Here is a 16,724-nt window from a genome sequence, read left to right as displayed (position 1 = left end):
AGATCACGTACTTCAAACTTAACATGTTCTTTTGTTGCGAAAAAAAAAAACTAAAAATACGTGTGTATACAGTATCATCTCAAAAGGTCTAGTCTTGGTGATAAAATTGGGTTCATGCATTCTGCTGGAAGTCCCCGCATTGGGGGTAAACCTGACAAAGGCGACTCCGTATTCAGAGGAATTTTTATGGCAGATTTAAACCCTCTTTCTGTTTCAAATAATATATTCAAGAAATACTATAGAGCCCTCAGTCCCTCACGGCTCGTTATAGGGCTATCACCGTATCTTGGATTAGAGTTGGTGGAGAAACTGGATCAGAAAATAGTGGGATTTTAGTTGTAAGATAATAAAACGAGACCAGGAGGACACAACATATAAGAAGCTACATGTATCTGAAAGTACATGCTATCAAAGACGTGATACGAACTGTGCATTCCCATTATAAATTCTTGTACGTACAAAATCATTTCTTGATAGAAAATAGAAGAACTGTTATTTGCTTACATTAACAAAATCATATGGCTAGACATTATTTCCACGAGGAAACGTACAAGTCAATTGCAAATGCTCTTCTGGGAGAAATGGCTGCTTGAATTTGTGAAGAAAAAAAATGGCTCTAGACGGGCATTCTGAACTAATATGTACGGAACAAAAGCCTGTAAATAAAAAAAAAAGGTTGTTACAAGCTCACATACTATCAAACGAAACAGCATAGGAAGCTAAGAGGTGAACCCTCTTCACATCTGCCAAGTTGAAGTCAGAAAGTCGAAACAATCACCAACACTTCCAACTTCGACTTAAGTTGGAGTAACATGTGTACATCAAGACAAATGTAAAATTTAAGCAGAAGGAAGAGAGAGACTTCAGGATACACGAACCTGAAGTAAACAAAGATTTGTTCCTCCCAGAAGATGATTAACAAAGAATGCCAAATATGTGCAGAAATCATACATCTATTACACGCATTCACGCAATCAACTGCGTGTCTGTACGGCCTGGTTGAGGAGGTGTTACAGGAGGTTTAATTAGTGGTCTCAGCATATCCATGATTGCAGCAAAGGAGGGACGTTTCCATGGTTCTCTGCAACATTACCAAAAGTAACTTGAAGTACACATCAAAGCAAACCAAAACCCATGTGACTGAACTATGGAAGAACATAGCAACATACTTGGCCCAGCAAGCCTCTATAATGCTTGCCACTTGAGGAGTCAAGTCACGTGGAATGTCGAGTCTTTTCCCCTTAAAGCTCACAGCTGCTACAACCTGCAGGTTTAGATGCATTTAACCAATACAGAATTCACAAGAATCGATATCACACCCCCTCTTATCTCATCTCTTAACAACGAGCATACCAATAAAGATAACAATGCATATGTTCCGTTTTAAAATATAGCCAAGATGCAATACAAGTGCCAAGTAGTGTTGCAAATTATCCAAGTTGTCTTTCTAGTATTAAATCAATGTTTTCAATCAGAGGTATCATAAAGGTGTTGCCACCTAGATACCAAGACAAGATTGAGTGCCCTCCCTGGTTTTTAATCAAAGAGAAATATCAGAAATTCGGAAATCAAAAGAGGGAACTTATAGAAATATCTTCCATGCGATTGATATCGTTTTATCCACATTTCTTAATTGACTGTATCTTCGTCAGAGAAAGATCTTTGCTATAAAGAAGCTGATATGAGAATACTAATCAAAGCATGAAGAATCTTTATAACATTGACATCGACATTCAATGCCCAATGAATGACTAGCTCTCTCCCTAAACCAAATGGAGAAGAGAGGTATATAAAATGAGGAATAAATGACTCTTCAGAGAATTGCTGAAGCAAATCGGATTGTTCTCCATCCCCTGGTATGAGTCTACCAGACATAAACAGAAACAAAGACTTTAGTCAACTCCTGACACAAAATTGAATGGCTCCAGACATAGCCCATTCTCCAGATTTTACATTTACATAAGAATGGGCTCCCCCTCTCCCCCCCACCCCCCACCCCCGGGACAATAGAGCATAGAGATAAGAAATACAAACCTGTGCTGGGTTCAAATTACTCCAAGGCTGTTGCAACGTTGCCAGCTCCCACAAAATAACACCAAAGCTGTATACATCAGATTTCTCATTTGATGGTTCATCACGAAGAACTTCAGGTGCCATCCATTCCGGCTATTCACAAGAAGAACCAGTTAAAAAAATGCATCGATGACGTGAAGAGAAAAAGACGAGCGGAAGTTGAACAAATCATATGTTGAATCAGGCACTTACAGTCCCAGCAGCAGACTTTGACGAGAGAAATGTGTTCGCTTTTAAACGAGAAAGGCCAAAATCACAGACCTGACGAAGACATCAGACAGGCCGGGGACATTCAACATCTTTGCATAAAGAGAAGGTTTTAATAATATAAGAGCACAAAATATGCATAGAGAAACACCATAACAGAACTCAATTATCTATCATAAACAACTTTCATTAAGACTTGTTCCAGAATGCAGTAGAGTCAGATCAGATGCAGAGCTTACGTTGTATTGTCAGCATAAGCATTGTAGACACAATATAATGTCTGTTGACGCAAATTAAGGGCTTTTCTAGGACTAGAAGTTTCCTGTATCTCACACTAATCTAAATAGTAAAACTAAAATATACTAAAAACCTTCCCCCTCATAGAGTTTTAATATCTTGAGATGCTGCATCCAGAACATAAAAAAGAAGTTATGATAGGTGTCCAGTACATCAACATGGCGCTAGATAAACAAATACCAGCATCCTTGCCACGTGGACATTGAATTACCACGATTCCAGATGGTCAATGTCCATTCGGATGACAAAAGAAACCTCTGACTCGCACGGGCCTACAAAACCAGAAGTATAATGTACAATCTTCAAGATATATGCTGTCTGTTGCAATTTAATCCTCCCCACAACATTACACGCCGTTAGTTCTCCATTATCTGAGAAATCTGACATAAGCTTTATCCCTCCAAACTTCCTTTTTTGTTCTCCAATAATTATGCATAAGTATACAAGTTTTTGACACTAAGACATCCTCTCCATTTTTCTCTCCTTTAAACGACTCTGATAGCGCAAGTCAAGAACTGTATCAATAGAGAAAAGATGGATTGCAATTTTAACATGTGCTGAAAAGGAAATTATTCTCACCTTCACTGTGTATTTTTTGTCCACTAAAAGATTTGGAGATTTCAAATCTCTATGAACGATGGGAGGATTGCGTTTATGTAGATAATTCATCCCCTTTGCCTGCACCAATATGATATAAGGAGATGAGCCCCAGATTCAAAATAAAATGAGGCAGAGCGGGGACGTATTCATACCACATCATATGCCATAGACAACCGACACCTTTCATCCAAAACCTCCCTAGCACCAGGTTTATGAAGAAGTCTATATAAGCTACCTCTGAAATACATTGCAACATGGGCACTGTTAGCTAGACTGAAAAATCAAAAGTCCGATTACTGTAGGGTTTGCCAAGATAAAACCTTGATAAATATTCTGTAACTATGGACAAGTTTGGTCGCTGAGTAACTGCACCCATAAAAAGCACAATATTTGGGTGTCGCAACCGCTTCATAATTGCAACCTAAACAAAACGGAAGGAAGGTCGGATTAGTGCAATTGGTCTAAGGAAAATAAACAATAAAACTGGCATTCACCCATCCTCATTTTCTCTCTTTTATCCAGTTTGCTTATCAATAGTTGAGGAGATAGGGAAATGAGAGTTACCTCCCGCAAAAATTCCTTGAATCGCTCTGCATGAAAATCTTGTTCCATGAGTATCTTCACAGCAACATCCTAAAGTAATTTGAAACTTCCATCAGCATGCAATTATGAAGGAATAAAACCAAACGAGACAGGGTAATTCAGAAAGATAATCTCAAATAAGGAAAACAAAAGAGAGAGATCAACAGATAAACCAACAACATTTATTCGAGAAGTGGATCAGGCCAAAAACAAAATAGAAATAAATAAACACCCAAATCATTTACAAAAATTACACTGAATAAATGCTTCTCCGAAGTGCTAAATGAGTTAACTGATATAACAAAAACGAGTATCAAGGATGCAGAACTAAAAGGAGATGTCTTACAGAACCATTCCAATCAGCACGGTGAACAGTACCAAAAGACCCTGAGATGCAACAATCAGTGTTAGGTACATGAGAAGAGGATGCTATGATACTCTAGCATCCCAATATCACTAACATGTACTGAGACAATCATAGCACGAGACTAAAAATGAGGATACAAAAGATAGCAGGCAGGGATTACCTGCCCCAATCCTCTCCTTCAGAACAAGATCTTCCCAGGGTATATCAAAATCTTCTATTTCAAGGGCAATGTCTCTACTTATTTTAGAGGGAACAAGTTGACTTCCTCTCTCAAGAAATCGCATATCATTCCCTATATCTCTTGGGTCTGATAATTGTGTATCTCCATGCAAAACTGGACGGACATACTTCACAGGAGCCATGTCCCTGTCCATGTTAACTGAGTTTAAGATATTTTGAGGACTATCTACACTAGTAAATAGTAAGTTGACAGTCTTCGTCAAGACCGTTTTACCTAATTGCAGGCACAGGTAACCGAGAAACTTCATCACGGTTACTTGGACCAGTGACAGCACTGTTTCTCTCAATGTTATTTCGGTCAGTTTGTCCTGCGTCTCCATCAACAGCAGCTCCTGTGACAAACAATATTAATTAAGAACCTTGAAACAGAACATGTTTGGGTATAAAATTCAAGAAACAATCAAGGGAATTAGTTTGTCAAGATAATAATATTTATTTGTATGGGAAGAGGAAAGGCAACTAGATAGATATGCTAAACGTGACTAAGAAAAGTTAAATGGAATTGTATAATATCTTTCTACTTTTGGTGTAAAGAAGTAGGTTTAGAGAATATAGGTCATTTTGTAGATTTATTAAGATCTGTGTTAGTATCTTCTTTTCTATTTTTATTTTTTAATATAACATTTTTTATGGTGTCCAGCATGTCCACAATGCTGAAGAATACAGCAACTAGGATCATAAAAGCTCACAGCTGCAGGGTAGGGAGACAGCTACTAATCAACTTCTCTAAGTAAATTATGAAGTATAGTTTGTGAAAGAAAACAAAATACAATAACATTAGAAAAGAATGAGAAATATATTCTGTTAGTTGAGTCATTTTTAAAAAAAACGAATGTCTCAACATCTTAGTTTCATTAATTTGAGTCAAACCTTTTGGTAAACATCACAGTAAACCAGAGAATTAGCCAAGAAAACCTCTGGGTGTCAAAGGTTCACAAATGTGGACCTTGTGTAATCTAGAGGTGTCTTTTACCATACAAGAGGTCAAATTGGCTTTCTAAAAGCAAAGATCCTAATGATATAACAAAATACAACTTGATATATAATATATAACTAATCAGTTCAGTATGGATATTTGCAATCAAAAAATCCTTCTCAATTTTAATTATTAATAATAATTATAACAACAATTATCAGTATATGTGAACCCCCCAAGATAAATTGTTAGACGGATATATATTATTTATATATGTTCCCGATATAGAATTATCAGATATCAGAAAAGTATCATACTACAATTTGAATTTTGAATTGAATAGAAAATTGAAATTATGTTTTCGGAGAGCACAACCTGTGTTGCCCCGAATAGAACATAAAACGACAATAAAACAATAAAAGAGAAGAAAGACAGATATTATAGATAGCTGCTTCGCCTTTGCCAATCTCAAGCCCAATAAATGAGGAGGGTTCTAGTAAGTTAGCAGCCACTACAAAACTTCTCATTTCACGATGTATCCTCAAAATATGGAACACCTTCAACGTAGATTTCTTTGCCAGTAAAAAATGTAGAGAACTTCTAGTGTTAGAAAACCCAAATAATTGAATTAAGACTGGTCTTTAAGGGAGCAACATGGACAGTGAGTTTCATATAGCAGACCTCAACTACCTTGGGATTTGAGGCATATATTTATAAGTTTCTACAACCTTAGATTCTTGGTTTCCACTTTGCTGAAAAATAAAACTTAAGTCGCCATAAATCAAAACCTATAAAATGGAGGAGGGAAAAGAAACAATTGTATTGTTATCTCCATTATTATTTTACTTATTTTTTAGTAGGTACAAGTAAATTTATGGTTAGTGAGGTTCCAGCTTAATTACAGTCAGATAGTAGTGACATCATGTAGAAGAGACAATGGTGAGTGAATTCTGAGAAAGCAAATATGCTTGTAGGTTTGTTTAAGTACAACTAGTAATGGGAATTGGGAAGCCCGGGAGTGAAAAGTCGGGAAACCAGTTGTAAAGAATGCCCTTCAAAAATAGGACAAATAAGTACAGCCAAAATTTTTAGGGAAATGCTTATACCATAAATACTAATAAGGTTTGAGTTTTTCTAGTATATGTTTAGAGAAACCAAGGATAACCCTTCAGATCCAAAGATAAAAGATTTAAACTTTTTTTTATGAAAAAAAATAGAGGAACATTTAACACGAGGAAATAGGATATTTCTTCTTGGCTAGGAACCGAGAAACATCTGTCTGAAGCCATTATAAAATTATGCGTGAACTGAACATCTCTCATCACAATATCGCAGACACCAAGCTTAACATCCGGGAAACAACCAAAACAAGCAGCAAAGATGTATTTGCTCATGAAAGCAGGTAGGATTTAGAGGATAACCTGCTGAAGATTCCTCAAACACAAGATTAAGCGATTGACAATCCGAGAAATACTGTTTGGCAAGTGACCTGAAATCAGTTGTCGGTTCAACTTCTCTGAATCTCGGAAATCGCAATGGTGAAGAGATTGAGATAGAAGATGGGCCGTTGAGCGAGGAATCTGGTTCGCATAAGCATCCAGGGCTCCCAATCAAATCAACCAGGTACTCCCTATATGGTGAAGAGCGAAAATCAAGACTCTGTTCTCTTTAACAATCAATAGAAATCGCATATATCTAACTGTGTAAAGAAGAACTAACACTTGCATTTCTTTACAAGAACCGCCATTTTTTTTCAGGCTAAATCCTAGTTGAAACTTGAAAGTAGCATAGAAAAATAGTATCCTGCTGTTCGCTACACAATCTCTAATTTTAATTGCTTATACTTTTCCCCATTTAATTTCTTCTCCTCCACATTTTAGGGCTGAGCAGAAGAAAGGAGGACATCTCGTTGCAATTCAATCACGAAATTGAGAATCTATTATATTACAAGTGTATAAGGTATTCCTTTAATAATGGGATCTGTTCTTTCAAATATTAAGATTCCTATCACCACCCCAAGATACTCCTCCTTTGATCCAAAAAGAATGGCAGCATTACTATTTGGAGGAATCAAACAACCTTTTCTTTGATTACGATGTTTTATGTAATCTTTTATAAAAACAATGTTAGCCATTTAAAAAAATTTCATATGTAGTACCCTTATGCAGTCTCTAGATGTATAATTTTTCTCTAGAAACCATTCAGAGAACCATGTCTGAATTCATATTGAATGCAGCGTGCCACTTACTCGAAGTGCCACCGTTCTTTTTGGCACCGAGGTTGCAGTAGTTATATTGTAAAAACCAAAAATAAATATGGCTTTTCCAACAACAAAAAGAACTAAGAGGAGCAGCTATCAGGACGAAGGAGAAACTTCAGTTAGTACCAAGTACCAACATAGGTCATGAACTACATACAGTGACTGATCTTTACAGATCTCTTGCAGCATGAATGCAGAAAGACCACACAAAAATATTCAAAACATCATCATTCTCATCTCCCAGACATGAATATATTAAGTTCAGTTTCTACAGATATACTAGCTCTATGCATTTCAAAGAAAGCTTAAACCAGAAAGATTAAGAAATTCAGAAGTTGGCCATATTATACACTAAATACGAGGTAAGATATAGGCAACACGATCAAAGTCCATATAAATTGCACATGTTAACTGCACAGGAATATATGAGTAGGGAAGGAAAAATTGATTATCACAAACAAAATACATATTAATGGTTTTTGAAACAGAAGGGAAGTTGGAACATCAATTTCCATCTATCATTGCTTTATATATTTAAACAAACATGGCTAACAAAATAATTTTCCTCAAATATGCAAGTTTGGGGATGAAATGATAATATACTCCGAGATTATTTAAAATTTGGATTCGCACCTGTCAGGTCCAAAACGAACTAAACATGAGGAAGCATCAGCTCTGTTACAATATTTACATCCTTTGGCAATTCGACATGGTAAACCAATGGCGTCAGCTAGAACCTGCAACAATCATGTGAAATTCATGATATCACATCAATGTTCCATCGTACCACCAAAACTAAGAAACTCCTGATTGAACGTACATTTATTCTGACAGAGGAGAGAAGACAACAATTTGCAAAAAACATGTTTTTTCTTTAGTTTTTTTTAAAAGAACGCCATTCATCAGATGCTGATCCATAAATTCCTGTGTAAGTAAATCTTGAGAATAAAACAGCAAACTAAAAATCAGTAGATCACATCTAGAACATACTTTAAATAGCAAAGCTCGATGCCTGCAAAGGCCAACAGACAGGCTACCAATGGGAAGCACAGTGGATCCTAGACAATCCTTCAGCTCATAACTACACTCCTTCCACAAAGGAACCAACTCATCTTCTCCGGCAGAAGTTGCGCCCCTAAGAAATAAAACTTAATTACAAAAAGGAGAAAACACACACAAAAAAAGTAATTTATCGGAGTCAAAAGAAGTTTCTGGCACTTACCCCATATGACTGCAGACCAGCTGAGCAAGCTGATCAACAACTTCTTTTGTTGTGCCACAAGTAGGAGAGAGACTATGGATCCGATTCTGCAGTTCTTTCAAGCTTGGATCCGTACGCCGATCAATCAAAATCACTTCAACTGATGGTACTACAGAGGGATCAACAGCTCTCATTGATTCAATAGATGGAACCCGGGCATTTTCTTGTAGATCTGAGCAGACAATCCAGACATATGGATCCATCCCATGGATCAAGTAAAATCCATCAGGCACTTTGTCAAAGTACGACAAGCATCCATTTACCTGGTACAGAACAACGATTCAAAGCAGAAAATGGTTTTCAGCAAAAAACCTAGGAAGCCTGGAAAGCATGATTGAATCGATCAAAGAAAGAGAGACTAAAAGAACATAAACACATAACATAAAAAATAGAATCAATAAGCAGCCAGAAAATGATAACATAATGTATAACCAAAAAATAGAAAACAATAAATGCTCTTGCTCGACTGGTTAGAATGACAAGATTCAAAATCATCAATGACACTATTTATTAGTTGTTCCTATTTGCACAGAAACACCTGACACAGAAGAAGTGATCAACATGCTTTTACCATTTTTAGGGACTGATGCAGGACAAATAACGTAAATAATTCTATCAAAATGTTACCAAAATTCATGTATACAAGCAGTATATCAAAAAGTAAAGAACGGTCACCAATAAGGTTTCATGAAACAAGAACGCACCTTTCCTCATAAATTTCTTCACCTGCATTTACATGCATCAATTCATATCTCCAATACAAGATACAAGAAAGATCGAACACTTCTAGATATAGAAAATTGTATCAAAATGAGCCGATTGAGACAATCGAGTAAATTTTTTCACCAATTGAACTCATCGAGAGCTCCTTTGTGAGGCTTCTAATTCAATACCTAGGTCCTTCCTCTCTACTCTTACTTCCGCAAAAGATTCTAGTATTGGAAAATAAATCTTTATGAGGAATATTTTGTCAAAAAAAATCTTTATTAGAAATATACACAAAAACCGGCTTATGAGATACTATTAATGAACTCTTCTTATCAAGCAAGGTTTTCATTGATACTAACATAGATACTATCAATGAACTTAGGAAACAACGCATACATATTGTATCAGCTATCACGTGCTCGTCGATTTTTTATTCCACTCAAAATGACATGTTCTTCTCTAACCCAAGTGAGGCCTAGCAATCAATAAAGTTGAAATCCATTTTGTCGCCTAGTAAGTATAATTGTCATGAACAGATTGGTGGTTAATGAGATGGGTGGACTCCTTATAAGGCTTGAGCAATCCTCCTCCCTTTGAGCTAGCTTTTGGGTGTAAGTTAGGCCTTAAACCTAATTTAACATGGTATCAGAGCAGGGCCCGTCTCATCCAATGTTGGGGCTCAAAAAATCAAATTGCTCACGCACCAAATGCAAAGCACTGGGCGTGAGGTGGGGTGTTAAAGAATAACAAAACCCCCCACATTGATGGTTAATGAGATGGGTGGACTCCTTATAAGGCTTGGGCAATCCTACTCCCTTTGAGTTAGTTTTTGGAGTGTGATTTAGGCCTAAGACCTAATTTAACAAAAACATTAGGAAATATTTTCGAAGGGTTTTGGCACATTACCACAAAGATCCAAAAGTTTCTCCGCTGAATTTAGTACAACAAGGGTGAAAAACATAAAAGATCAGGATTCAAATCCTAGTAGCAGACACAAAGGACGATAAGTAATTTCTTCACATCTGCCCATGTCTTAAGCCTTAAACAAAATTACTCAATACTTGTGCTAAATGGAAATAGCATGTACTCGATGGAATAGTCGAACCATCTAGTATGCAAAACCCATTGGCATGAGAATACCAATCACCTCACATATGGCCCACAAAAAGGGGTAACACTCCTTGCCAACAGTTTCTCTATTCCAAAACTCGATGTCAAGATCACTGATCGAGGGTAGAGACATGTTCTTCACAGGCATTATAAGCGTCTCTCGAGTCTTTTTGCTTTGATAGAGTAGAAAGGCCCTCCCTAACTTATCATGTAAAATGTGAAGTCATCAATGTCCCAACTTCCACCTCTTCATTACATTTGCTTTTTGCAATGGCACCTGTGAATCCGCTACCAAATACTTCTACTATATGCTGCCAATAGTTTTGGCAAGATTCATGGTCAAATATCAAGCCTATGGTTAGTAGATATTTGACATTCGTATGATGAAAACAATATTAATATTTTCAATAGTTAATGATTATTTCTTTGTATGGGACATTGTCTAGACTTCTGTTAATATAGAATAGAAGAAAGAGAATGAATGTTCTAATCTTTATGATAGAGCCACTAATCTGAGCATTCAATTTAGTACATAACTTATAATGTCTTAAAGGGGAGGTTAAACTATTTATTATAATTCCACCTTCATCCATCTTAAATTTCAAAGGGTAAAAAGGAGCTACAAACTCGATATGCTTTTTACTTCATATGTGAAAATTTCACATTTTTACTCACTTCAACATTCTATCAAACTACACATTCCTCTTTCCATAAAGGTAATTTAACAAATTGTTATATTCCACTTCTTGTCTTCTTCTGTCCTAATTTAACCACACAGTAAAAGACGACTATTAACTCAACATGCTCGCAATTGATATTTAATATAATTCACAAGTTCTACTCCTAATTTAGTTCATGCTGAATAAAAACTAGACATTCAAATAGTATGATGCTTGGAACACTAGAACTTATCGTGTAAGTAAAGCTTGGTATGCAAGTCATCCCCAGGAAAGAAAGTTCATGTATCTTAGGTCTTTATTCCAAGAAAATGGGGAGATCGGTGATGGTGGATATGTGGACATACTAGGAAGAATAAAATTAGGAATGAAGACATCCAGGAGAAGGTCGGAGTAGCCACTGTGGTGGACAAGAATAGAAGTGAGATAGAGACGATTCAAGTATGTGGAGAGGCCTAGTGAGACGTGCAGAAAGTTGGTAATAATGGGTTCGAGGAAGTGTAAAGGTAGGCTGAAAAAGTATTGGGAGAGGTAATTAGACAAGTTATGGCGCATTTTCAGCTCAGCGAGAACATGACCTTAAATAGAAGGATTTGGAGGTTGTTGACTAGGATAAAAGGTTAATAGATAGTTGATTGTTGTCTCGCTTTCCTATGATCACGCTCGGTGGTAGTTTGGCACCCCGTTTTGTTTCTCTTTTAATACTAGTAGTATTAACTTTTTGGCGTAATTCTTTATTCTACGATTTATGTTACTACCAATTGTGTCTTGTTGTTTGATTATTGCACTACCTTTTTATGTTATTATTTCTTTTCCTATATGTCATTTGATTTTTCCTCCAGTACTTGTTATAACACTTTTCTTCTATATGTTCTTTGATATGCGTTACTGAGTCGGAGTCTTTTCGGGAACAACTCTCTATGTGTGAGATATGGGTGAAGTTTGTATATACCCTAACCCCTGATCCCACCTTGTGGGACTACACTACATTGGGTATGTTATTGTTGTTGGACATGGGTTCCATTTTTACTATGTTCTTCCAATTTTTTCTACCACACAAATAACATTGTTTTAAATTGTGATTTGTGACCTTCGGCTTCAAGATTCTTTGCATATTTATCTAGGGCGCCAAATAGTGAATCGTCTTCTAGCCATTTTCTTCTATAATCTATTTTTTATGGAATTACTTCATTTCACCCTTACATTCCTGCCGACATTTGTAAGGTTTGGGAATAAGAGAAACGATCAAAAGGGTAATCAACACCCGAAATATGTATGTCATTAGACTTGAACTAATCTAAGTCTAACCTAGGCAATCAACACCCAAAAAATGAATATTTATGTGTTAAATGCAATACAACAACAAACAATCTCATACACTATAATATTTGTAGATATCTTCTACTCATCTGATCCGAAAATAAAACCCCTTCTTTTTTCACTTATCCAAACCTTTGTCCACTTCTCCAAAAGAGAAACTTTTATCTACACTCTTTAGTTCTTCTCCATTTCCACAAATATGTTTTCTTTTTAGTTAGTACGCAAAAGATTTCATTAACACATAATGAAAAACATGATTATTGATCAATAACCAAAAGATTTCCCTTAACATCTTGTGAAACCGTGTAATGTAAAATCCTTTATCTTCTTTGATGAATATAGTTTGATCTACTTCATACTAAAAAATTAAAATTCAAACTCAAAACAAATCAATTTATTCTACTTCTAGACCTCTTTTACTAAAACACAATTGCAAGGAATTTTTATAATCCTCTTTTTAACTAATTGTTGGAGTGGTCATAAATTTTGCATTAATTCCCATATTGCAATATTATTTTGGATATAGGGTGTGTTAGCTGGAAAATGGATCTTAGATTCATTTTCATCAATATGTACATGATGTACGTAAAACGAGTATGGATCTCATGATAGACTGATAAAGGGAATAATCTCGATAGTTTGTGTCATACACATTGATTCATTATACAATGTTTCAAAACAGTAAAAGCTAGGTTGCTCGGACTCTCCAAAAATGTGTCGCACCTGTGTTGTATCCTTCAAAAATACACTATTTTGGAGGATCTTACACGCACACGTCGACATTATCGAAGAGTGTGAGCAACATAGAGTAAAGGGCTTAGACATTTATTAACTTCTACGTGTTTTACTAGTTGAACTATGTATAAATGAAAGTTCATTGACATCACAGTTTCAGTAAGGATATGAATTTGTTGCAAAGAATTCACGTCAGAACAGGTAAACATAGCTCCCTTATAAAATAGTGCTCAAGTTGTAGGTGCATCAAGTGCAGAGAGTCAAGGGATCTGATGCATACATTAGCAAGGGTAAAGACACTATTACCCCTCAAAATCTCTTCACATCCTTTCCATTGTCCAAATGGCGGCGGGTAACCGACGGATTTCTCAATTTTCAAAATAAAGGTATTTTTGTAATAAATAAAACTTTTTTTGAAATATGCAATGAATGTTGTTTTTAATACACCAAACTAAACACTGCATAAGCTCCGCATAACTAATGCAAGCATAACCAATATCAGTAATACCAATACACCTTATTTAGAATTATTCTTATACACTCTACCAAATGATCCCTAATTATATACTGCAGGTTTAGAAAGAACCCATTCCACATTGGTGTAGCATTATATAATGAGAAAGAGAACTGACATACAGACTTTACATAGAGAAAACATCCAATTTCTTTGTGGAGAACAAAAATGGGCATCAGTTATATCGACTACAACAATTCCACTTCCAGAGTAGCTTGAGATGTTCGCAAACATCTGAGAAACTAAAAGCATTAAATTTGTTCTTGACCTCCACATTACTTGACGCATTAGTCTCGACATATTCTAGTATTCTAGAACTATCCGGATGCAGTAATAATATAGAAGCTACATATCTTTCTTTAAATTATGAAAGGATCTAGTAGTTTAAATATTATCAAAACTGATTCAGTGCACTTACATTTGAAGGAACACATCCATTTGTCGATTCTGTGTTTGGTATGACGGAAAACACTTTCCAGGAAAATATCACCTTACCCAATAAATAGTTTCTCAGCAAACAAAAAGATGGCTTCCCTTGCTTCTTGACAGAAGTCATTTTCCCACTTTTCCACACTACTACATTATTGTCAACCTTTATTAATACTCAGAACTCAGAAGTATCACCAAAACACTACCATAACACCATATAGTCCACTTCTACAAGACTAAAAGTAGTCTATGTCACCTACATATACCCAACGAAACAGTCCTAGTTGATCCAAGGAAAACATTTCCTTTACATCAAACTGTTACCTAATTCAAAGCCTGGAATCATTTGTAATCTAAACCAAGCTATTTTTTTTGTGTGTACAATGCTAATTATTCAACACATACCTTAAGCATAATAGGAACACATTTCCCTCTGTTGCAGCTAAAATCATAATTGGATTAAGGCAATTGACAGAGAAAATAAATATAGACGACAAGGAAAATCAACACAAAACAATAACCCAACCATACCCAGAATCGATGGGAAAGGGTCTCCGCCGAAGCAGCTGAAGCTGAAGCACGGGATGCGGATTCATCAGGCACATGATCCAAAAAATTTGGATCATCAGCACAGGTAGCTTCGGAAGAAAGCCGTAAAGCCAAAGCTAACTGCAGCTGATAACTCTCCTCAGTCTGCTGCGCCCAGCTCTTAGAAGACGAGCCACCGAACAAATTAGCTTCCAACGGCTTCATCCTCACTTCAGCACCGCCACCGCCATCATTGAGATATCCAAATGACGCCTCCGCATTAGACAACGACGGCATGTAATACTCCCCGGAGATCGAACTTTCACCAAAGCTGCTCCCACTTGATTGCCTCTGCAAGCCAATCGAACCTGGAAATGCCGCCGCACCGATCCGATTCGACGCTTGCATCATATTACTACGGTGATCACTCAAATCCCAATCAAATCCTCTATTATCACCTGTTTTGCCTTTACCCTTTTCACCAGAATGAGACTCATAATACGGTGCTACTCCTCCACCTCCACCGCCACCGCCAGTGACGGAGTACTTCGGTGGCGGAGGAAGGTAATTGTCATCTGCAACTTGACTCAACAAAGTATAATTCGATCGTCTAGTAGACATTTCCATCTCAATAATTTATCAATTCAACAAAACCCTAGCTAGAAATTGTTCATTACACTATAGCTTCAACTCCCTCTCTCTCTCAAAGACTTTCTCTCACTAAAAGTTTTCTCTCTTTTCTTCTTCTTCTTCGTACTTGTCGAATGAGAAGTGAGAGAAAAAAAAGATGGGGGAAGTCTTGTTTTAGTCGTAATATTCCTGGAATTTTCGACTTTAAGTTATAAGTTTAACTTAATTATATTAAACTCCCCTCTACTTTTATCATATTTCAAATGATTCCCTATATAATTTCAAGTATTACTCTTACAACCCATTTGGCCTCACTTTCTTCCGTTTCCGATCAATCCAAAAATGCTTATAAGCTGAAAAATTACGACTTAGAGATGATAAACTTATGACTTTTGACTGATTTGAGTTCATAAGAACAGTAAGCACTTGACTTAAAAGCACATCGGATATTTTATTAAATGTATAAATATGTCAGAAAAGTATGTGTATATTAATTTGATTCGTTTATAAGCTTAGTAAACATCTTATTGATAAAATATTAATATGTAAATTGAAACAATGTAATGGGTCTAAGTGTAATTTAAGAAACAAAGTGGATATGTTTTTGCATTATGTAAAAGTTGAAGGATTGGTCTTTGTTATGAGGAGTTTCATATGGAATTGTTTGTAGGTGAAACGGTGGATCTCGATTTGTTGTGATGAATTCAAATGAGTTTGTTCATAGTTTTGGACTCACTTTTATTTGTTTTTTTGCTTTCTTACTTAATTTGGAAAAAAGGATGGCTTTTTGTGTTGAGTTCATGGGAATGGTTACAAGAGGTGAGAAGGATTTTTGGGTTTTTGATACGTTTTTGATAGATAAAAGATATAATAAACTTTTAATACTTCAAAATATTGGGAATGGAGATAGAACTTGTATGCGATTCATTGAAATCTTCATATATATATATAAGAATTATATTATACATCTCTAGTTGTGAATTCAATTGTTGTTGTAGTATTGAGTTGAAGTTTAATTAAATTCATAAATTTCAAATTATGAATTTAATTTTGTCCAAAATATGTTATAATACTATTATTATTATTATTAAAAAAAATATTCAATTAGGGATCGTTTGAATCAAATACATATTATTAATATAAAAATGGTAATTAAAGTCTTATCAACATGTATTTATATCAAATTAATTCAATTTACTATGATTGTGTGTTTAGTGAATTACTTGTATACATTTATAATATAAATTGTGGCTAAGTAAATATGTGAATA

At 35.7% G+C, this 16,724-nt stretch overlaps 1 protein-coding gene across 2 annotated transcripts; it reads right to left on the bottom strand.

Moving 5' to 3' along the window:
* Window positions 1–417: 417 nt before the first annotated feature.
* CTR3 (CTR1-like protein kinase) lies at window positions 418–15,968 on the bottom strand. Of its 2 annotated transcripts, none has more exon segments than NM_001247525.1 (17): window positions 418–656; window positions 879–1,081; window positions 1,170–1,264; window positions 2,035–2,166; window positions 2,266–2,334; window positions 3,157–3,255; window positions 3,330–3,414; window positions 3,498–3,598; window positions 3,742–3,810; window positions 4,106–4,146; window positions 4,287–4,492; window positions 4,581–4,698; window positions 6,704–6,912; window positions 8,176–8,279; window positions 8,533–8,677; window positions 8,765–9,066; window positions 14,828–15,968. In NM_001247525.1, coding segments are annotated over 16 exon segments (2,514 nt in total). In that variant the 5' UTR covers window positions 15,452–15,968; the 3' UTR covers window positions 418–656; window positions 879–966.
* Between the last annotated feature and the right edge of the window lie 756 nt (window positions 15,969–16,724).

The sequence above is a fragment of the Solanum lycopersicum genome, chromosome 9, assembly GCF_036512215.1.
Source record: "Solanum lycopersicum chromosome 9, SLM_r2.1".
NCBI classification, from domain to species: Eukaryota; Viridiplantae; Streptophyta; class Magnoliopsida; order Solanales; family Solanaceae; genus Solanum; species Solanum lycopersicum.
Note: the sequence above shows the minus strand (reverse complement) of the source record. Positions and strands in the feature narration are given on the sequence as shown.

What these genes read in the sequence shown, in the direction of transcription:
- CTR3 (XM_026032697.2), bottom strand. Translation starts at nt 15,451, where the DNA reads ATGGAAATGTCTACTAGACGATCGAATTATACTTTGTTGAGTCAAGTT. An exon ending in GTTCGTTTTGGACCTGACAG is followed by an intron (nt 6,913 to 8,175) that starts GTGCGAATCCAA and finishes TTCACCATATAG; the next exon opens with GGAGTACCTGGTTGATTTGA. An exon ending in GAAGGAGAGGATTGGGGCAG is followed by an intron (nt 4,147 to 4,286) that starts GTAATCCCTGCC and finishes GTTGCATCTCAG; the next exon opens with GGTCTTTTGGTACTGTTCAC.